General features: G+C 44.4%; 1 protein-coding gene across 2 annotated transcripts in view; it reads right to left on the bottom strand.

The window, feature by feature from the left end:
- Window positions 1–23,922, bottom strand: part of cchcr1 (coiled-coil alpha-helical rod protein 1) — a 57,680-nt gene that overhangs the window by 22,931 nt on the left and 10,827 nt on the right. For both annotated transcript variants that reach the window (XM_072257402.1, XM_072257404.1), the window contains exons 4-8: window positions 22,745–22,920; window positions 20,510–20,645; window positions 17,270–17,380; window positions 11,622–11,765; window positions 5,512–5,622 (exon numbers count right to left, since the gene is read on the bottom strand). In XM_072257402.1, the coding sequence (XP_072113503.1) occupies window positions 5,512–5,622; window positions 11,622–11,765; window positions 17,270–17,380; window positions 20,510–20,645; window positions 22,745–22,920 (678 nt within the window). The remainder of the gene's footprint in view (window positions 1–5,511; window positions 5,623–11,621; window positions 11,766–17,269; window positions 17,381–20,509; window positions 20,646–22,744; window positions 22,921–23,922) is intronic.

Below are 23,922 nucleotides of genomic sequence, written 5' to 3'. Positions count from 1 at the left end.
AACAAAATGTTGGACAAACTTGGGTTGTTTTCTCTGGAGAAGCAGAGGCTGAGGGGAGATCTGAGAGATTAATAAGATTGTGAAAGACTAGAGTAGGCAAACAGCATCTTTTTCCAACGAGCATGCAGTTAAGGTAAGAGTGAGTAATTTCAAAGGAGGCCCGAGGGCAAGTTTTTGTCTTTTAACACAGGTGCCTGGAATGTGCTCTCTGGGATGGTGGTAGAGGCAGATACATCGGGGACTTTTAAGAGACATTCAGACAGGCACATGAATGTGAGGAAAATGGAAGACATGGACATTGTGCAGGCAGAGGGGATTAGTTTAGTTGGCCACATCAAAGTTGCTGGTGAACGCAGCAGGCCAGGCAGCATCTCTAGGAAGAGGTACAGTCGACGTCTCGGGCCGAGACCCTTTGTCGAAGAAGGAAGTCTGAGAATCGGAGCGGGAGTGCAAGGAAGCCATTTTTGAATTTTTCATTTTTTTTTCCGTCGGCGTTCAGAGAGGCGGGACTGCGCAGGCGTGTGATGTCGGGCAGTGAAGCGCAGATTTAAAAGGAACAGAGCCTCATACAGCGGGCAGCGTAGTTTGCAGGCGGCGGAGTGAGCTGGGAGCAGAGTGAAGGCTTAAGGGCTTTGGCTCAATGGGCTTAGGCAGAAACGGGCGAGGCGAGGAAGGTTTGGAATTCATGGTTTGTTGTTATTTGAGGAGAGGGGCAGTATGAGTGTGAGTGCAGTTTGTTGTTCTCGGTGCCGGATGTGGGAGGCCCTGGAGTCTCCAAGCCTCCCGGACGTCCACATCTGCGCCAGGTGCGCCGAGATGCAGCTCCTAAGGGACCGCGTTAGGGAACTGGAGCTGCAGCTCGATGACCTTCGTATGGTCAGGGAGAGTGAGGAGTTGATAGAGAGGAGTTACAGGCAGGTGGTCACACCGGGGCCATGGGAGGCAGACAAGTGGGTCATGGTTAGGAGGGGGAAGGGGAAGGGTCAGGTAATAGAGAGTACCCCGGTGGCTGTGCCCCTTGACAATAGGTACTCCTGTTTGAGTACTGTTGGGGGGGACAGCTTACCTGGGGGAAGCGACAGTGGCCGTGCCTCCGGCACAGAGTCCAGCCCTGTAGCTCAGAAGGGTAGGGAGGGGAAGAGGAGGGCAGTTGTAATAGGGGACTCGATAGTAAGGGGGTCAGATAGGCGATTCTGTGGACGCAGTCCAGAGACCCGGATGGCAGTTTGCCTCCCTGGTGCCAGGGTCTGGGATATTTCTGATCGTGACCAAGATATCCTGAAGCGGGAGGATGAGGAGCCAGAGGTCGTGGTACCTATAGGTACCAATGACATGGGTAGGAAAAGGGAAGAGGTCCTGAAATGAGAATATAGGGAGTTAGGAAGGGAGTTGAGAAAAAGGACTGCAAAGGTAGTAATCTCGGGATTACTGCCTGTGCCACGCGACCATGAGAGTAGGAATGCAATGAGGTGGAGGATAAATGCGTGGCTGGGGGATTGGAGCAGGGGGCAGAGATTCAAGTTTTTGGATCATTGGGACCTCTTTTGGCGCAGGCGTGACCTGTACAAAAAGGACGGGTTACACTTGAATCCTAGGGGGACCAATATCCTGGCGGGGAGATTTGCGAGGGCTACTGAGGTGACTTTAAACTAGAATGGCTAGGGGTGGGAATCAAATTAAAGAGACTAGGAGAGAGGAGGTTAGTTTACAACAGGGGGATGGGAACCAGTGCAGAGAGACAGAGGGGTGTAAAATGAGTGTAGAAGCAAAAAGTAGTAAGGTGAAAAGTAAAAGTGGCAGGCTGGCAAATCCAGGGCAAAAATCAAAAAGGGCCACTTTTCAACATAATTGTATAAGGGCTAAGAGTGTCGTAAAACCGAGCCTGAAGGGTTTGTGTGTCAATGCAAGGAGCATTCGTAACAAGGTGGATGAATTATAAGTGCAGATTGTTATTAATGAATATGATATAGTTGGGATCACAGAGACATGACTCCAGGGTGACCAAGGATGGGAGCTCAACATTCAGGCATATTCAATAGTCAGGAGGGATAGACATGAAAGAAAAGGAGGTGGGGTTAGCATTGCTGGTTAGAGAGGAGATTAACGCAATAGAAAGGAAGGACATTAGCCGGGAGGATGTGGAATCGATATGGGTAGAGCTGCATAACACTAAGGGGCAGAAAACGCTGGTGGGAGTTGTGTACAGGCCACCTAACAGTAGTAGTGAGGTTGGGGATGGTATTAAACAGGAAATTAGAAATGTGTGCAATAAAGGAACAGCAGTTATAATGGGTGACTTCCATCTACATATAGATTGGGTGAACCAAATTGGTAAGGGTGCTGAGGAAGAGGATTTCTTGGAATGTATGCGGGATGGTTTTTTGAACCAACATGTCGAGGAACCAACTAGAGAGCAGGCTATTCTAGACTAGGTATTGAGCAATGAGGAAGGGTTAATTAGCAATCTAGTCGTGAGAGGCCCCTTGGGTAAGAGTGACCATAATATGGTGGAATTCTTCATTTAAGATGGAGAGTGACATAGTTAATTCAGAAACAAAGGTTCTGAACTTAAAGAAGGGTGACTTTGAAGGTATGAGACGTGAATTAGCTAAGATAGACTGGCAAATGACACTTAAAGGGTTGACAGTGGATATGCAATGGCAAGCATTTAAAGGTTGCATGGATGAAATACAACAATTGTTCATCTCAGTTTGGCAAAAGAATAAATCAAGGAAGGTAGTGCACCCGTGGCTGACAAGAGAAATTAGGGATAGTATCAATTCCAAAGAAGAAGCATACAAATTAGCCAGAAAAAGTGGCTCACCTGAGAACAGGGAGAAATTCAGAATTCAGCAGAGGAGGACAAAGGGCTTAATAAAGAAGGGGAAAAAAGATTATGACAGAAAACTGGCAGGGAACATAAAAACGGACTGTAAAAGCTTTTATAGATATGTGAAAAGAAAAAGATTGGTTAAGACAAATGTAGGTCCCTTACGGTCAGAAACAGGTGAATTGATTATGGGGAGCAAGGACATGGCAGACCAATTGAATAATTACTTTGGTTCTGTCTTCACTAAGGAGGACATAAATAATCTTCAGGAAATAGTAGGGGACAGAGGGTCCAGTGAGATGGAGGAACTGAGGGAAATACATGTTAGTAGGGAAGTGGTGTTAGGTAAATTGAAGGGATTAAAGGCAGATAAATCCTCAGGGCCAGATGGTCTGCATCCCAGAGTGCTTAAGGAAGTAGCCCAAGAAATAGTGGATGCATTAGAGATAATTTTTCAAAACTCTTTAGATTCTGGATTAGTTCCTGAGGATTGGAGGGTTGCTAATGTAACCCCGCTTTTTAAAAAAGGAGGGAGAGAGAAACTGGGGAATTATAGACCGGTTAGCCTGACATCGGTGGTGGGGAAAATGCTAGAGTCAGTTATCAAAGATGTGATCACAGCACATTTGGAAAGCGTTGAAATCATCAGATAAAGTCAGCATGGATTTGTGAAAGGAAAATCATGTCTGACGAATCTCTTAGAATTTTTTGAGGATGTTACTAGTAGAGTGGATGGGAAGAACCAGTGGATGTGGTATATTTGGATTTTCAAAAGGCTTTTGACAAGGTCCCACACAGGAGATTAGTGTGCAAACTTAAAGCACACGGTATTGGGGGTAAGGTATTGATGTGGATAGAGAATTGGTTGGCAGACAGGAAGCAAAGAGTGGGAATACATGAGACCTTTTCAGAATGGCAGGCAGTGACTAGTGGGGTACCGCAAGGCTCAGTGCTGGGACCTCAGTTGTTTACAATATATATTAATAACTTGGATGAGGGAATTAAATGCAGCATCTCCAAGTTTGCGGATGACACGAAGCTGAGCGGCAGTGTTAGCTGTGAGGAGGATGCTAAGAGGATGCAGGGTGACTTGGATAGGTTAGGTGAGTAGGCAAATTCATGGCAGATGCAATTTAATGTGGATAAATGTGAGGTTATCCACTTTGGTGGCAAAAACAGGAAAACAGATTATTATCTGAATGGTGGCCGATTAGGAAAAGGGGAGGTGCAATGAGACCTGGGTGTCATTATACACCAGTCATTGAAAGTGGGCATGCAGGTACAGCAGGCGGTGAAAAAGGCGAATGGTATGTTGGCATTCATAGCAAGAGGATTCCAGTACAGGAGCAGGGAGGTACTACTGCAGTTGTACAAGGCCTTGGTGAGACCACACCTGGAGTATTGTGTGCAGTTTTGGTCCCCTAATCTGAGGAAAGACATCCTTGCCATAGAGGGAGTACAGAGAAGGTTCACCAGATTGATTCCTGGGATGGCAGGACTTTCATATGATGAAAGACTGGATGAACTAGGCTTATACTCATTGGAATTTAGAAGATTGAGGGGGGATCTTATTGAAACGTATAAAATCCTAAAGGGATTGGACAGGCTAGATGCAGGAAGATTGTTCCCGATGTTGGGGAGGTCCAGAACAAGGGGTCACAGTTTGAGGATAAAGGGGAAGCCTTTTAGGACTGAGATTAGGAAAAACTTCTTCACACAGAGAGTGGTGAATCTGTGGAATTCTCTGCCACAGGGAACAGTTGAAGCCAGTTCATTGGCTATATTTAAGAGTGAGTTAGATATGGCCCTTGTGGCTAAAGGGATCAGGGGATATGGAGGGAAGGCTGGGGCGGTGTTCTGAGTTGGATGATCAGCCATGATCATACTGAAATCCGGTGCAGGCTCGAAGGGCCAAATGGCCTACTCCTGCACCTATTTTCTATGTTTCTATGTCAGGACTGAAACGTCAACTGTACCTCTTCCTACAGATGCTGCCTGGCCTGCTGTGTTCACCAGCAACTTTGATGTGTGTTGCTTGAATTTCCAGCATCTGCAGAATTCCTCGTGTTATAGTTTAGTTGGCCATTTGATTACTAATTTAATTTGGCACATTGTTGAGCCAAAGGGCTTGATTCTGTGCTGTACTGTTCTGTTCAAAGTTCTGAGCTGGTCCCATTTGTCCATGTTAGACCCATATTCCTCTAAGCTCTTCCTATCCATATGTCTTATAAGTGTAGTTATTGTGCCTTCCTCGAGGTGCCTGCTTTATCCTGGATAGTATGGAATTTCTTGCTTTGTTGGAATTGCCCTGAGCCAGGCAGGTAGACGGAATCTTATCGTGCTCCTGACTTGTGCCTTACAGATAGTGGAAAGGCTTTGGTGGGGTGGGGGGTTAGCAGATGAGCCGTTTGTCACAGCAGCAAGTCATGCAGAGGGAGAGGGGAGGGAGGGGGAGGGAACAGGAGGAAGAGAGATACAGGGGAAGAGAAAGAGAGAGAGATAAAGTCTTGGTAGATGGTTAAACCCTCAGTTAATGATTAGATTCAAAGCAAAATGTTCCAGCTAAAAGCACCCTGATGAAATATTTTCTCAGGTACCCTCTGAAATATTTACTTTTATACTGTTGTGTTCTCCTCTGTAAAGTACACAGGTGCTCACGCTCTCCTCTAATGGTCACTCACCTGGTTTTTCACTCGCTCCATGCCCACCTCTGCAGTCCTGTCCTGTAAGCTGTGGACCAGCACGGCATGTTCTTGACCTTTCGTTGCAAGCTCCGCCTCCAGGTGTGCAACCTGCACTGGTACAAGAATTTCAGCTGCACAAGCTTCATAATAAATGACCTGCTGAGCTAACGGCTTCAGGAAGGTACAGCAAAAGGCGGAGCATACAGGAGGGAGATTGAAAATCTGGCTGAATGGTGCCACAACAACAACAACCACTCACTCAACGTCAGCAAGACCAAAGAACGGATTATTGGCTACAGGAGGAAGAAACCGGAGATCCACAAGCCAGTTCTTATTAGAGGATTGGAGGTGGAGTGGTTCAGTAACTTTAAATTCCTTGGTGCTATCACGTCAGAGGATCTGTCCTGGGACCAGCACGTATGTGTCAACACAGAGACAGCACAGCAGTACCTCTACTTCCTTAGATATCTGTGCAGTTTTGGCATGTCACATAAAACTTTTATCGATACACAGTGGAAACTATCCAAACTGGTTGCATTGCAGTCTGGCATGGAAACACCAATACCCAGGAATGAAAAAGCCTACAAAAAGTGGTGAACACAGCTTAGTCCATCACAGGCAAAGCCCTCCCCATCAGAGAGCACGGCCACAGGAAAGCAGCATCTATCATCAAGGACCCCCACCATCCAGGCTATGCTCTCTTCTCACTGCTGCATCAGGAAGAAGGTACAGGAGCCTCAGATCTCACACCACCATGTTCAGGAACGGTTATTACCCATCAACCATCAGGATCCTGAACCGGTGTAGATAACTTCACTCACCTCAACTCTGAACTGATTCCACAACCTATGGACTCACTCAGTACCACTCTACAACTCATGTTCTCAATATTATTTATTCATTGATTGATTGATAGGTCAACTGATTGATTGCACATTGGCTGCTTGTCACCCTTTGTGTGTAGTTTTTCACCGATTCTATTGCATTTCTCTGTTGTCTGAATGCCTGCAAGAAAGTGAATCTCAGGGTAATATGGTGACAGACAGAGGCAGTATGTAGTGAGATACTACACATTGCATCTGTTCGCAGTACAGAGCAAAAGTGGAGCGGCTGGTGGATTGGTGTGAGAAGAACAACCTAAGCCTGAACGTAGGGAAGACAAATGAAATCATTGTGGACATCAGAAGGGTGCAGACAAACAATCTCCCTCTGTGAATACATGGCTCCTCCTTAGACGGTTAAGTGCACCAAGTTCCTGGGAGTTCACATCATGGATGACCTCACCTGGTCCCTTAATATCATCTCTCTGAACGAGAAGGCAGAGCAGTGCCTCCACTTCCTCGAGATTGAGGTAAGCAAGGCTCTCACAACCCCACATCCTAACTGTATTTTATAGAAGCACCACTGAGAGCATCCTGACAAGTTGCATCTCTACCTGGAAAGGGAGCAGTCGAGCACTGGACCGAAAGTCCCAACAAAGGACTGTGAGAACAGCTCAGAGGATCACTGGGGTCTCCCTACCATCCATCAGAGATATTTATCAGGAATGCTGCATACCTAGAGCCCTTAGTATTAGTAAGGATCCCACCCATCAATCCAGCATCCTCTTTGACGTTCTACCATCAGGCAAGAGACTGTGACATATAAAAACAAGAACGGTCAGGCTGAGAAACCGTTTCTTCCCCCAGGCCATTTGGCTTCAGAACTTCCAGCCATATCATATTTGAAGTGTCACTGGTTAATCTATTCCATACCTTACAATATTAAATATTAATGCACTTTAGTTTATTACTTGTGTGATCCATCCGTAGATTTTATCCTTACCGTCATAAGTTATCATGTGTTATCTGTGTTATGTGTACTAGTGTGCTTTACACCCTGGTTTGAGGAAACATTGCCTTGTTTCTATATACATTATACGGTTATACATATGTATGTTGTTAAATGAGGATACCAGAAGCTTCTTCAGATACATAAAGTGTTAAAGAGAGGCAAGAGTGGATATTGGACCACTGGAAAATGACGATGGAGAGGTAGTAATGAGGGACAAGAAAGTGGTGGATGAACTGAATACGAGAAAATCTGCAGATGCTGGAAATTCAAGCAACACACACAAAATGCTGGTGGAACGCAGCAGCAGGCCAGGCAGCATCAGCACCAGACCAGGCCAGATGCTGCCTGGCCAGATGAACTGAATAAGTATTTTGCATCAGTCTTCACTGTGGAAGTTCCAGAGAGTCAGGGGTCAGAAGTTACCACTACTAGGGAGAAGACTGTTGGGAACCTGCAAGGTCTGAAGTCACCTGGATCAGATGGTATACACCCCTGTGTCCTGAAAGAGGTGGCTGAAGAGATTGTGGAGGCATTTGTAATGATCTTTCGAGAATCACTAGGTTTTGTAATAGTTCCACCATTGTTGGTAGAATCTCAGATGGTGACGAGAAGGCGTACAGGAGTGAGATATGCCAACTAGTGGAGTGGTGTCGCAGCAACAACCTGGCACTCAATGTCAGGGAGACGAAAGAGCTGATTGTGGGCTTCAGGAAAGGTAAGACAAAGGAACACATACCCATCCTCATAGAGGATCAGAAGTGGAGAGAGTGAGCAGTTTCAAGTTCCTGGGTGTCAAGATCTCTGAGGATCTAACCTGGTCCCAACATATCAATGCAATTATAAAGAAGGCACGACAGCAGCTAGACTTCATTAGGAGTTTGAAGAGATTTGGTATGTCAGCAAATACACCCAAAAACTTCTATAGATGTACCATGGAGAGCATTCTGGACACTACCTCACTTTTTAAGTATATATTATTTCTTTTTTTTTTGCATGATTTTTAATCTATTCGACATACATATACTGTAATAGAATTATTTATTTATTATTAATTTACTTTGTTTTTTTCTTCTATGTTATGTATTGCATCGAGCTGTTGCTGCTAAGTTAACAAATTTCACAGCACATGCCAGTGATAATAAACCTGATTCTAATTCTGAGATTGGAAAATTGAAAATGTCATTCCACTCTTCCAGAAGGGAGAGAGGCAGAAGAAAGGAAATTACAAGCCAGTTACTCTGACCTCAGTGGTTGGGAAGATATTGGAGTCTATTACTAAGGATGAGGTCTCAGGGTACTTGATAAAATAGGCCATAGTCAGCATGGTTTCCTCAAGGGAATGTCTTGCCTGACGAAGCTGTCAGAATTCTTTGAAGAAGTAACAAGCAGGATAGACAAAGGACAATTGGTTGATGTTGTGTACTTGGATTTTCAGAAAGCTTTTGACAAGTTGCCACACATGAGGCTACTTAACAAGCATGGATAAAGCAGTGGCTGATTGGCAGGAGGCAAAGAATTGGAATAAAGGGTGCCTTTTCTGATTGGCTGTGGTGACCAGTGAGGGGTCTTCTTTTTATGGTATATGTCAATGACTTGGATGATGGAATTGATGGCTTTGTTGCAAAGTTTGTGGACGATACAAAAATAGGAGGATAGGTAGTTTTGAGAAATTATAGAGGCTACAGAGGACTTAGACAGATTTGGAGAATGGGCAAAGAAATGGCAGATTGAATACAGTGTCGGGAAGTGAATAGCCATGCAATTTCTCAAAAAAAAATAGGGTAGACTATTTTCTAAATGGAGAGAAAAATCAAAAGTCAATTCAAAATCTTGGGAGTCCTTCAGCAGGATTCCCTAAAGATAAATTTGCAGTTTGAGTCTGTGGTGAGGAAAGCAAATGCAACGTTGGCTTTCATTTCAAGAGAACTAGAACCTAAAAGCAAGGATGTGATGTTGAGACTTTATAAAGCATTGGTGAGGCCTCAGTTGGAGTATTATTAGCAGTTTTGGGCCTCTTACACTAGAAAGGATGTGCTGACCCTGGAGAAAGTTCAAAGGAGGTTCAAGAAAATAATTCTAAGGACAGGATGGCTTGTCATATGAAGAGCGTTTGGTGGTTCTGGGCCTGTATTCGATAGAATTCCGAAGAATGAGGGGTTACCTCATTGAAACCTATTGAATGTTGAAAGGCCTTGATAAGAGTGGATGTGGAGAGGATGTTTCTTATGGTGGGAGATTCTGGGACCAGAGGATACAGCCTCAGAATAGAGCGGCATCCTTTTGGAACGGAGATGAGGAGGAATTTCTTTAGTCAGACAGTGGTGAATCTGTGGAATTCGATGCACAAGTGGCTGTGGAGCCAAGTCTTTATGTACATTTAAAGCAAAAATTGATAGATTCTTGATTAGTCAGGGCATGAAGGGATACAGGGAGAAGGCAGGAGATTGGGATCAGCCATGATGAAATGGCACAGCAGACTCGATGGACCAAAAGACCTAATTCTGCTCCTATACCTTATATACTCTGATAAAAATTTTTCTTTGAACTCTGAAATCCAGTCACACCAAGGCCCCCTGCTCCAAGGTGGTTCTGGGCTGAGACTTCTGTTGAGTCATGGCTCAGAATCAGTGTTTTTTTTAGGTTCGTGGAGATGGTTTTGGGGACAGAAAAGGGAGTTAGGGGTCAGGTTAGGGTTTAGTCATAAGAAGCATTTTACTGTATGTTTCAATATATACATGGTAAATAAACTTGAATCTTGAATCCTTTCTGCCTGTGCATTTCAGCAAATCCCTAGGAAAAGGGGCATTCATGATTTTGTAGCAATTGTTGACCAATTAATGCAAATTTGTGACTACTGCTAAGAACTTCACCAGAAAATTTATTACAGAAATAAGGAATTAACAATGAAAAAGAAGCTGCAGAGAATGGTTTCATCTAGCAGCTGTCTGGTTGCATCACAGCTGGTATCGATGCTCCCATGCACAGGACTGGAAGAGGATGCAAAGGGTTGTAGGCTCAGCTCCATCATGGGCACAAGTCTCCCCCACCACTGAGGACATCCTCAAGAGGCAGTGACTCAAGAAGGCGCCACCCCTCCATCTGAGGCATGCCCTCTTCTCGTTTCCACAATCGGGGAGGAGGTAGTGGATCCTGAGGTCCCTAAAACTCTACAATTTAGGATCAACTGAATTCCCCTCCGTGAACCCATGAGCACTACTTCATGAGTCCTTTTTTTTGCACTGTTTCTGTAACTAGCAGTGAATTTATACCTTTGCACTGTACTGCTACCACAAAACAACAAACTTCTCAACACATAAGGCAGTGATAGTAAATAAATACTGATTTAGTAATCTTGTTTCTGTTTTAATATCTGTTCTGGAAGATGAGCGAATCAGCCTGGATTATATGATCACCGAGGTGGGACTGGAATGTCTCAGCGGTGCCATGAGGTCCCATCCCATTCCTCGGGACCCGCAATTTCTGTATTTCTGGCGGAGGCAGGGTCTGTGGGAATTTCCAGGGCTGCTCTTTCTGCAAACAAGGCCCAAAGCAGTCCAGGGCACCCCCTTCCTGAAGTCAATGACCATCCCTTTTGTTGACGTTGAGTGAAAGCCACATAACTAAGCTCTCAATCTCCTTCATTGAGATGCAGTCCTCTACAGTGGTTTCACCTACAAACCAGTAGATGGAGCTAGAGCAGAATCTGATCATGCCAGAGAACGTACAGGGAGTAAATTAATGGGCTGAGGACACAACCTTGTGGGGCAGCAGTATTTAGAAAGATCAGGGTGTAAGTGTTGCCGCCTGTCCTTACTGAGTGCAGTCTATTAGTTAGGGAGTCAAAGATCCAGTTGCAGAGGGAGGAAATGACGACCTAGGCCCAGAGTTAATCAAGAGTCAAGGATCAATTTTATTCGCCATATGCATTTACATGTGTTACAAATTTACTGTGGTGTGTTGGTCCGGGTGTAACATGCAACAAAAAACAACAACATTCAACAACTATAAAGAATAAAGTGTTATATAAAAATAAGTTATGATGAGCGACACCCACAAAATAAACAATCAGGTCCTGATGAAGGGTCTCAACCTGAAACATTGACTGTTTATTCCTCTCCATTGATGCTGCCTAACGTGCTGAGTTCCTCCAACATTTCATGTGTGCTGCTCTAGATTTTTAGCATCTGCAGACTATCTTGTGTTTATAAGTTATGAAGAGCTGCTTGAAATAATAATATTGAAGGCAGAATGCAATTAATAAACAAGGTACGCACCTTGACCTGGAGATGATTGATATCGTTGGTGTGACTGATCTCCTGTGACTTCAGCTGCACCATCAGAGCAAACACCTTCTCTCTCCAACGCGTCACCACTGATGCTTTCCTCCTATTGTCCCTGCTCTCGACATCCAGTGTCGGCTGGAAACACAAGGCAGAAGAAATCACAATAACCATTTGCTTTCTCTTCCCTTCTACAAACTTCAGAAGTGGAGAGAGTGAGCAATTTCAAGTTCCTGGGTGTCAATATCTCTGAGGACCTAACCCGGTCCCAACATACTGTATCAAGGCACCATAAAGGCGGCAAGACAGTGGCTGTACTTCATTGGGAGTTTGAGGAGATTTCGTTTGTCACCGAAAACACTCGCGGATTTCTACAGATGCACCATGGAGTGCACTCCAACTGGCTGCATCCCCATCTGGTATGCGGGGGAGGGAAGGGGCTGCTGCACAGGATTGAAGTAAGCTGCAGAGACTTGTAAAGTTAGTCAGCTCCATCATGGGCACTAGCCTCCTTAGTATCCAGGATATCTTCAAGGAGTGATGCCTCAAAAAGGCAGCGTCTATCACTAATGATCCCCATTACCCAGGACATGCCCTCTTCTCATTGCTACCATCAGGAAGGAGATACTGAAGACTGCAGGCACACATTCAACGATTCAAGAACAGCTTCTTCCCCTGTCATCCGATTTCTGAATGGACATTGAACCCATGAACACTACCTCACTACCTTTTTATTCCTAGTTTTTTGCAGTAATTAATTAACTATTTATTTATAGTAAAACAGGATCAACAGGTTCATGACGTATGCCGGTGATATTAAACTTGATTCTAATTCTGACGAAGGTCCATGTTTCCTAGTGCCCCACAGTGTGTACCAAACTGCTAGTGACCTGTCAGTACAATCCCCATCCTCAGCCTCCCACACTGTTCCCATGAACCTCAATGGAAAGTATCTCACCTCCTGGTTTCATGGACTCAAAATTTAATTCAACTACAGTATTTTAGTTAATCGGTTCTGTATCTCATATAAATGTTGAAGATGCATAAGATGTTGGTGAGGCCTAATTTGAAATAGTGTGTGCAGAGTTCTGTTCACCTACCTTCAGGAAATATATCAATTAGATTGAATGAGTACTGAGAAATTTTACACAGACGTTGCTGGGACTTGAGTTATCAGGAAAGGTTGAATAAATCAGGACTTCATTCCCCAAGTGAAGAACAATGAGGGGAGATTTGATGGAGGTATAGATAGGGTTGGGTGGCAGGGTGGAGATAAATCTCTACCAAAGGAGGTGTAAGGCTCTCCTTCCCTCCGCTAGTCTGCAGGCCAGCCTTGGGCAAGCTGCAGTACCTGCTTGGCTCCCCGATCAGGGTCACGCCAAGCCATGGGTCAGCTGGTGGGTCGGTGACACCCTACCTAATGACAAATGGCAGCCTACCTAAGAGAAATTAAAGGCAAAGGGTAGTCACACCAAATATTGATTTGATTTAGTTTTTTACTGTTTATTGCAATATAATCTATTTGACATTTGGAAACTTTTCATTGCTTTTGAAAGCATCTTGTTTTACAGATTCTGTTTACATGTGCCTAAGACTTTTGCACAGTGCTGTACACTTCCATAAGTTCATCCCTCAATTCTCCTATGCTCCAATGAATAACGTCCTAGCCTGCTAACCACTCTCTAGAGCTCAGTCGCTTGAGACGTGGCAAAAGTCTCATATCTCTTTTTTTGCTTTCGAACCAGCTTAATGACATCTTTCCTAGAGCAAGGTTACCAAAGTTGAACACAACAGTCCAAATGTGGCCTTCCCAATGTCTTCCTACATCTTCCACCAGACAATCCTTCAACACATTCTCCCTCCACGGGGTTTCCACCTGAAACGTTGGTCATTTCCTTTCCTCCTTACAGATGCTGCTCGACCAGCTGAGTTTCTACTGAAGACTGTAGCTCCTCCTGCCCTTCAGTCTGTCCTAGTCTCCAACCTACCACTGATCACCTCTACCGTCTCTTGATCTCCTCTGCGACTTATACATGTTCCAATTCCTACATTTTCCCTTCTGACTTGAACTATTAATGTTGGTTTTTCTTCCCATAGATGCTGCCTGACCTGCTGAGTATGTCATATTTCCAGGTTATATTTGCTTTGGAATTAGCAGCTATCTGGCTCCAGTCAGAAAGACATGGACTCATTTCCAGAAAACGCCCTCTCCCGCCTACCCCATTTCTTTGTCAGAGGGCATCATACACATGTGTTGGCTCTGGAGAGGTTCAGAAGAATGAAAGGATTAATAAGACATAGGATATAGGAGCAGAATTTGGCCATTTGGCCCATTGAGTCTGCTCTGCCATTTCATCATGGCTGATCCAATTTTCCTCTCAACCCCAATATCTTGCCTTTTCTCCACATCCATTCATTCCATGACCAATCAAGAATCTATCAAGCATTGCCTTAAATATACATAAAGACTTGGCCTCCATAGCTGCTCATGGCAAAGAATTCCAGATTCACCACTCTCTCGCTAAAGAAATTCCTTCTCATCTCTGTACAAAAAGGACACCCCTCAATTCTGAGGTTGTGTGCTCTGGTCTTAGACTCTACTACCATAGGAAACATCCTCTCCACATCCACTCAATCAATAGGTTTCAATGAGGTCACCCCTCATTCTTCTGAATTCTAGTGAATACCCATCAAATGCTCATCAGGTAACAAGCCATTCAATCCTGGAATCATTTTCATGAACCTCCTTTGAACCCTCTATAGTCTCAACAGGTTTTCTAAGATAAGGGGCCCAAAACTGCTCACAATACTCCAAGTGAGGCCTCACCAGTGCTTTATAAAGTCTCAACATTACATCCTTGCTTTTATATTCTTGTTCTCTTGAAATGAATCCTAACATCGCATTTCCCTCCTTACCACAGACTTAACCTTCAAATTAACCTTTTGGGAATCCTGCACAAGGACTCCCAAGTTCCTTTGCACCTCAGTTTTTTTTGCATTTTCTCTCCATTTAGAAAACAGTCAACCCTTTCATTTCTTCTAACAAAATGCATGGCCTTACACTTCCCAACACTGTATTCCATCTGCCATTTCTTTGCCCATTCTCCAAAACTGTCTAAGTCCTTCTGTAGCCCCTCTACTTCCTCAAAACTACCTCCCCTCCACCCACCTTCATATCGCCTGCAAACTTTGTAACAAAGCCATCAATTCCATCATCCAAATCATTGACATACAATGTAATAAGAAATGGTCCCAATACAGACCCCTGTGGAACACCACTAGTTACTGGCAGCCAGCCAGAAAAGGCTCTGTTTATTCCCATTCTTTGCCTCCTACCAATCAGCCACTGCTTTATCCATGCTGGAATCTTTCCAGTCATACTACAGGCTCATAGCTTGTTAAGCAGCCTCAGGTGTGGCACCTTGTCAAAGTCCTTCTGAAAATCCAAGTACACGACATCAACCGATTCTCCTTTCTCTATCCTGCTTGTTATTTCTTCAAAGAATTCCAACAGATTTTTCAGGCAAGATTTTCCCTTGAGGAAACCATGCTGACTGTGGCCTATTTTATCATCTGCCTCCAGGTGCCCTGAAACCTCATCCTTGATAATCGAATCAAACATCTTACCAACCACTGAGCTCAGACTAACTGGCCTATAGTTTCCTTTCTTCATCCTCACTCCCTTCTTGAAGAGTGAAATGGTGTTTTCAATTTTTCAGTCTTCTGGAACCATTCCAGAATCTAGAGATTCTCGATAATGCCTCCACAATCTCTTCAACCACCTCTTTCAGAACTCTGGTTTTGTTGGCTTTGACTTGTTGTGTTAGCCACGGTTATGTCATCTTTCCTTTAGAATATTTCTTCCTCTTTGGCATATATATATCCTGTGCCTTCCAATCAATTCTGGCCAACTCATCTCTCATGCCTCTGTAATTCTTTTACTCCACTGTAATACTGATACATCTGACTTTACCTTCTTTTTCTCAAATTTCAGGATAAATTCTATTGTATTATGACCACTGGCCCACTAAGGGTTCTTTTACTTAAGGTTTCTAATCAATTCCGGTTCATTGCACAATACCCAATCCAGAATAGTTGATCCCTTTGTCCGTTCAACCGTGAGCTCCTCAAAAAAAGCTAACTCATAGGCACTTCAGAAATTCCCCCTTCTGGAATCCAGCACCAATCTGATTTTCCCAATCTCCCTGCACATTGAAATCCACCATGATGATTGTAATATTGCCCTTTTGATGAGCATTTTCTATTTCTTGTTATAATTTCTAGGCCACATTCTTACCATTGTTTGGGGGTTTGCATACAACTCCCATCAGGGTCTTTTTACCCTTGCAGCTCCTTAGTTCTATCCACAAAGATTCACCACCTTCTGTCCCTATGCCACCTCTTTCTAATGATTTGATTTCATTTTTTACCAGCAGAGCAACGCCACCCCCTCTGCCTTCTTGTCTGTCCTTTTGACACAATGTGTACCCTCATGCTCATAGCTCCCAGCTATAATCTTCTTTCAGCCGTGATTCAGTGACGCCTACAACATGATACCTGCCAGTCTGCATCGGTGCTACAAAATTCCGTATACTGCGTGCATTCAAATATAACACCTTCATCAATGTATGAGATGCATTTGATGTCTCTGGTCCTGAACCTGAAGTTCAGAAGGATGGGGGGGTGGGGGAGGGTGTGAGAATATCACTGAAATCTACCAGATATTGAAAGGCTTGGATAGAGTGGAAATGGAGATGATATTTCCATCAGTAGGAGAATATAGGATCTGAGGGAACAGAATAGAATAGAAATGTGAAGGAATTTTTTCAAGCAGATGGTGGTGAATCTGTGGAATTCATTGCCACAAAGGTCTGCGGAAGTCGACAGGCTCCTAGTTGGAAAGGGGATGATTTATTTCATTTACTCAGAGTTATATGTGGAGTAGGTCCTTCAGGCCCTTCGAGCTGCACCGCCCTGCAACCTCCGACAACCCCGCTTTAACCCTAACCTAATCACGGGGCAATTTACAATGACTAATTAACCTACTTGATACATCTTCGGACTGTGGGAGGAAACCAGAGCACACGCGGAAAACCCACACACGTACAGAGACCCTTACAGATGACGCCAAACTCCGATGTCCAAGTTGTAACAGCGTTGCACTAACCTCTATACTACGGTGGTAAAGGTGAATGGGGAGAATGGGAGAACGGAGTTGAAAAAAACTCAGCCATAGTTGAATGGCTCAGAACCTGACAGGCCGAATAGCCTAATCGTGCCCCTATATCCTTTAGTTGTTTGGCCCATTGAGTCCATGCCATTCCTCCACTAAGTTAGCCCTATAACCCATTGTCATCACATCGCATCAAACCCACCCACCTACACTCGGAGATATACAGCTGCCAATTAACCATATCATTGGCATGGACAAAACCACAGCACCCGTAGATGCTTGAAAACTGAAACTGAAATCGAAAGTGCCGCATATCAGACAGCACTGTTAAGAGAAAAGAGTGTTAATCCTTCCGAATGGATCAAAGTTCACCAGCCTGTAATGCCAACACTCTCTACAGATGCTGACTGACTTGCTGGGTATTTCCAGCTTTCTCTCCCTTCACTTCAGCTCAGAGTGTTGCCGGTACCTTCCCGCTGCGGTCACTCTCCTGGATGGTGAGAATGTCCATCAGAGACGTCAGGCGCACGTTGAGAAGCTCTGATGTGGCTCTTAGTGTCTCCCTCTCCTTCTCCAGGTGCTGGCAAAACAAAAGGGCACAACAGTGACTGATGGTGACACCCGATCCAATTCAACGAGACACGAGTATCAAGGACTGGCAGCAGAGTGGTACAGGAGCACGAGTCACTATATCACACTGATGTGGTGATCAAGGAAGCCCATCGGTGTATGTACTTGAGAACATAGAACATGACAGCACAGTACAGGCCCTTCGGCCTATGATAGTGTGTCAGCCTTTTAACATAATCCAAGATCGATAAAATTCTTCCCTCCCACATAGTCCTCCATTTTTCTTACATCCATGTGCCTATCCAAGAGTCTCTTAAATGTCCATAAGACCATAAGGTATAGGTGCAGATGTAGGCCATTCAGCCCATCAAGTCTGCTCCACCATTTAATCATGACTGATCCAATTCTTCCAGTCATCCCAACTCCCCTACCTTCTCTCCATGCCCTTTGATGCCCTGGCTAATCAAGAACCTATCTATCTCTGCCTTAAATGCACCCAATGACTTGGCCTCCACAGCCACTCATGACAACAAATTCCACAGATTTACCACACTCTGATTAAAGTAATTTCTCTGCATCTCTGTTCTAAATGGACATCCTTCAATCCTGAAGTCATGCCCTCTTGTCCTAGACTCCCCTATCATGGGAAATAACTTTGCCATATCTAAACTGTTCAGGCCTTTTAACACTCGAAATGTTTCCCTGAGATCTCCTCTCATTAACCTGAACTCCAGAGAATACAGCCCAAGAGCAACCAGACGTTCCTCATATGGTAACCCTTTAATTCCTGGAATCATTCTCGTGAATCTTCTCTGAACCCTCTCCAATGTCGGTATATCCTTTTAAAATAAGGAGCCCAAAACTTCACACAATACTCCGAGTCTGGTCTCACGAGTGTCTTATGGGGCCTCAACATCACATCTGAGCTTCAGCTTGCCCACGAGGACTCTCTTGAACTTCCATAGAAGAACTCTAAGTACCCTGACCAGTTGAATCTCAGCCTGACATGGCAACTGCTCTGCTCTGAAACAAATGAAGCTGCAGACAGTGGTGAACACTGCCAAACCTTGCTGCTTCCTTCCATTCCACCCATCTTCAGTGTGTCATTCCCTTGTCCCTTCTCCATCTTCCAGAAGAACACAGAGGCACTAGCCTCCCCAGCATCGAGGACATCTTCAAAAAATGATGTCTGAAAAAGGCAGCATCCATCACCCAGCACATGCCCTCTTCTTAGTGCTACCATTTGGAAGGAGGTACAGGAGCCTGAAGACACATACTCAAAGATTTATGAATCCGCCATCAGGTTTCTGATGGGATAAAAAACCAACCCATAATCACTCACTCGATATTTTTCCTCTCTTTTTGCGCTACTTATTTAGTTTAATTTCTTACTGTAAATTATATATTATTTATTATGTACTGGATGTACTGCTTCAACAAAACAAATTTCACTACAAGTGCCAGTGATAGTAACCGATCCTGATTCTGAGGAGCTTTAAAACCTGAATGAAAAAGCTGATGAACTGCTATCATATTCCCTTCCTAGCCGTGCTGCCACTTTTTCAGTCCCTTTATAGTTTTACCTTAATCTTGCTCAATGCACTGGCAGTAATTTGATCTGTATGAAGAATATGCCAGTCAAGCTTTTCACTGTACCTGGTGCATGTGACAGTAATAAACCAATTATCAATGCAGGCTGAGTACCCCTTATCTGAAATTCTAAATCCAAATTTTTATTTTGAGCACTGACGATGCCACAAATGGAAAAATGGAAAACTCCGCAAAGCGCTGGGAAGGTTCCCAAGCAATGCACAGGTCTCTGTGCACCACAGACAGTTGAGAAGTGACCACACAACAGAGGTTAATGGAAAATAGAACAACACTGCATAAAACGAAAAATGAAGATCTCAGTCGTGTATTGAAAGAGTGGAATCATCAGCATCGCAGTGAACATATGCTGCTTAACGTATGCTGATCATGGAACAAGCAAAAATCAATCTTGGTGAACTGAAAATTGAAGCTAATTGTTTCATTCACAAAATTAATAACATATAAAACTACCCCGCAACCCCCCCACCGCCCCGGAACAGGCGGCTGTTTGAAACTGACAGCAGATGTGAAGCCAATCAGTGCTGAAACCCGATAATAGATGCAGTGAGAGGTGATCATTCAACTCTGACAGTCTGAGGAGAACCGAGCTCCATCACGCCAAAATGGGGTGATCTTAAATGAATTATTTACATCTATATTTTCTCAGGATATGGACCGAGTCTATGGAAGTGAGGCAAAGCGGCATCAACTTCATGGACCCGGTACAGATTACAGAGAATGAGGTGTTTGCTACCCTGGGGCAAATCAAGGTGGATAAATCCCCAGGGCCTGACAAGGCGTTTGCTTGGACCCTATGGGAGGCAAGTGCAGAAATTGCCAGGGCCCTAACAGAGATATTTAAATCATCTTTAGCGACAGGGAGGTACCAAAGGATTGGAGAATAGCTAATGTTGTTCTGCTGTTTAAAAAGGCTCTAAACAGAAACCAGGAATTTATAAGCCGGTGAGTCTGACATCAGTTACTAGGAAGTTATTGGAAGGGATTGGATAAACGAGCATTTGGATAAACATAAACTGATTAGGGATAGTCATCATGGCTTTGTGCGTGGTTGGGTCACGTCTTACCAATCTTAAAGAGTTTTCGAGGAAGTTACCAGGAAAGTGGATGAAGGCAAGGCAATGTATGTTGTCTACATGAACTTTAGTAAGGCATTTAACAATTTTCCACATGGGAGGCTGGTCACGAACGTTCAATCTCTCAGCATTCAGGAGGAGGTAGTAAATTAGATTAAACATTAGCTTTGTGAGAGAAACCAGAGACTGGTAGTAGAGGGTTGTCTCTCTGACTGGAGGCCAGTGGCTGGTCATGTGCCACAGGGATTGGTGCTGTGTCCCTTGTTGTTTGTCATCTGTATGACACCAAGATTGTTTACCATGCGAGTCTCACATGTTATCATGAGACAGGGATGTGCAGGCAGCTTCTTCCCGAACTGGCTACACGTTCCCACCTCAGCAATTCCCCCCTTGTTTATCACGGTTGGAAACGGTGCTCTGTGCTGTCTGTGACCACGGCCAGTTGCCAGGCCTACCTGCACCCTGCTGCTCAGCTGCTCCTTCTCCTGCCGGGCTTCTTCCAGCTGCTTCTCATCCGGCACCAGTTGTCCGATGTAGGTGCGAAGTTGTCGGATCAAGGAGCCTTGGGATTCCAGTGTCACTCTGGCTTTACTGCAACAGTAAAGAGGAAGAAGGTGGTTTTATTTAATCCCACCTCAGGAAGCTCAGACACGTCTGATCATCACATAAGATAAGCGTTAGCTCTATTTGCCACATGTTGTGTGCTTCGAAGCGTACAGTGAACTGTATCGCTTCGTATCAAATTTAATCAATAAGGGGTCTGCTGGGGGCAGCCTACAAATGTTGCGGTGCTTCCAGCTCCAACATAGCATGACGACAACTCACTAACCCTAACTGTGCTTCTTCGGAAAGCGGGAGGAAGCCAGAGCACCTGTAGGAAATCACGCAGTCGGGGGAGACAGCGACGGGAACTGAACCCCGATCTCACAGCCGGTACTATAAAGCATTGCACTAACTGCAGCGCTGCTGTGTTATTGAGTGTGAACTATAGGAAGGCAAAGTTGTGAGAACACACCAGTCCTATGCCAAGCATACCCAAGAAGGCACGCACAAAAATTTTGTTGGCAGGCGACATGCAAGGCTGCTGCTCATCTCTTTAAATTCCACCCATAATATAAAGATACACAATGATTATCTTTACTGCAAATGATTATAAAGATACACAATGATGATCTTTACTGCCAAGTGAAGCAGCAAATGATTTTTTACAACCCATCTTCACAGGAAATGGCTCACACTGGCTCAGCACCAGCTACATGGTTGCGAGAACGTGTTACATTGATGATACATTTTTAAACTGGTGTACGCATCAGTATTTGGACAGTAAACTGTGGCTGACAATATTATTCAGAAATGAATAGTCTTTTTAAAGGACAAATGTTAATAAATTTTGAACAGATTTGTTTTAAGAGCCTCAATTATTTCAATCTGTTATACTTTCATTCATTGTAAAACAATGAATATGCATAAATAAGCAACAGGAATCATCCTTGTTCCTTAAAAAGTTTTTAATTAATACTAGTTCATTAATCAATGATAATTTTTGCATAAAGTTGATCTTTATTGTCATATATACTTCAAAACAGACAGTGAAATGGATTGTTTGTGTCAACGACGAGCTGTGCTGAGGGTAGCCCACAAGAGCTGCCATGCTTCCAGCGCCATAGCATGCCCACAATTTACCAACTCTAATCTGTATGTCTTTGGAACGTGGAAGGAATCTAGAGTACCCGGAGGAAAACCACATGGCCACTGGAAGAACATACAGACAGCGGCAGGTATTGAACTGCACACAGCACACCTTTCCAACAATGATACACAAGGGGGGAATTGCTGAGATGGGAATGTGCAGGCAGTTTGGGAAGAAGCGTGTACACATCCTCTTCTCCAGGCAGACCCCAACCTGGGGTCCACAGACCCCCTTGCTTCATGGTATCGGTCCATGGCATTAAAAATAATCAGCAACTTGGGCACACACTCTCAAAAAGGTTCACCACCCCTAGATACCGTGGGCACCAATATCTGCCAGGAGGTTGTCTGAAAATCCAGGGCTGTAGTTACAAGGAGAGACCTGATGGACATCAAAGTATGTCAGGGTAAAGGGTGAACACACAGGAGTATAAAATTACAAGGAGCATAGATTGGATCAGAAACAAAACCAGGTTTATCATCACTTACATATGTTGTGAAATTTGTTGTTTTAAGCCAGCAGCACATTGCAAAGACATTTAAAAATCACTATGAGTTACCTTAAAATAAACAAATAGTAGAAGCAATAAACAGTGTAGGAAATAGACAGAATCTTTTCTCCAGGGCAGGAGAGTCTGGAACTAGAGGGAAAACAGTGAAGATGACAGGGAAGAAGTTTAATGGAGGGGTGAAGGGAATGTTTTTTTCACACAGATGGTGGTGAGTACCTGGAGTGAGCTGCCAGAGGAGGTGCCATTGGCAAATAACATTGCCACAGTTAAAAGGCATTTGGGCAGGTTCTTGGTTAGGAAAGGTAAAGGCATGAAGTGGGAAAATGCAATTAGCATACAGGCATTGGGATTGGCAGTGAAGGGTCCCTTCTCTGTACTGCATGTGTGAAATCCCAGGTTGACGGCTGACAGTCCAGCACAGAACCTAAAACCTTATGGGGCAGAGGGAGGAACTCAGGGACGACAAGACAGACCCAGGGTTTCACGTACCTCAGTTCTTCCTGCAGGGCATCCCGCTCCTGAGCTGTGATCTCAAGAGTTGCCCTCAAGTGTGCCGTCTCGCCCCGGCTTTTCTCTTGAGTCTGCTGCAGCTCTTCCTCCAACTCGGCCACCCTTCGCCGCAGAGCCTCCAGGTCCCCGTCCAGAGACTTAGGCACAGGTGACAGCTGTCGGAACCGGAAAGAAAGGTTTATACCCACAGATGCTGGAATCTGCAGCTACACTAGTTTGTGGCAGGGGGTGGGAATTCATTCATTCATATTTTCGGGATTCAACATTGCCAACTAATGACCCCTGAACTGGTACAGACGACGCCACTCCCCACTGCATTGCAGCCATTTGGAAAAGGAAATTCGCCCTTGGAAAACTCACCAAAAATTGAGATAGGGATAAAATTTACAGCCATTGAATTTATGTAAAAAAAAATGAATACATGCATTAGTTTTTTCAAGTCGCATTTCTTGATACATCAGGGAGGCAGCTCCATCATGGGTTCTAGCCACCGCCACTGAGGCAGTGCCTCATGGAGGTGGCATCGCTGATTAAGGACCCTCCCCATTTGGGACATGCCCTCTTCTCATTAGAGGGGAGGGACAGGAAGGTGAAGATCCACACTCAGTGTTTTAGGAACAGCTTCTTCCCTTCTGCATTCAGATTTCTGAACAGTCCATGAAGCCTGAACACTACCTCCCTATTTCGCTCTCTTTTTGCACTAGTTATATTTTTATAGATTTTATTGAAACTTAAAGTAATTTTTATGTATTGCGCTGTCAGTGATAATAAACCTGATTCCGATAAAAGATCAAGGTCTTACAGATTGGCTTTATTTGTCATGTGTACACTGAAACATACAATGAAATGCACCGTTTGTGTCAACGACCAACATAGTCCGAGGATGTACTGGGGGAAGCCTGATAATGTCGCTGCCCACAAATCACTAATCCTAACACGTACGACTTTGGATTGTGGGAGGAAACTGGAGCATCTGGAGGAAACCCAGCTATCATGTGGAGAACGTACAAACCCCTTACAGACAACGGTGGGAATTTAACCTAGGTCGCTGGCAGTGTAAAGCTTTACGTTAACCACCAGGTTACAGTGCCTCACCACATGTACAGCTTGCAGAAAATCATACTGTGGACTAGCATACCTCATAAGGCAGGGGTCAC

Source organism: Mobula birostris, chromosome 5, assembly GCF_030028105.1.
Source record: "Mobula birostris isolate sMobBir1 chromosome 5, sMobBir1.hap1, whole genome shotgun sequence".
In the NCBI taxonomy this organism is placed as follows: Eukaryota; Metazoa; Chordata; class Chondrichthyes; order Myliobatiformes; family Myliobatidae; genus Mobula; species Mobula birostris.
Note: the sequence above shows the minus strand (reverse complement) of the source record. Positions and strands in the feature narration are given on the sequence as shown.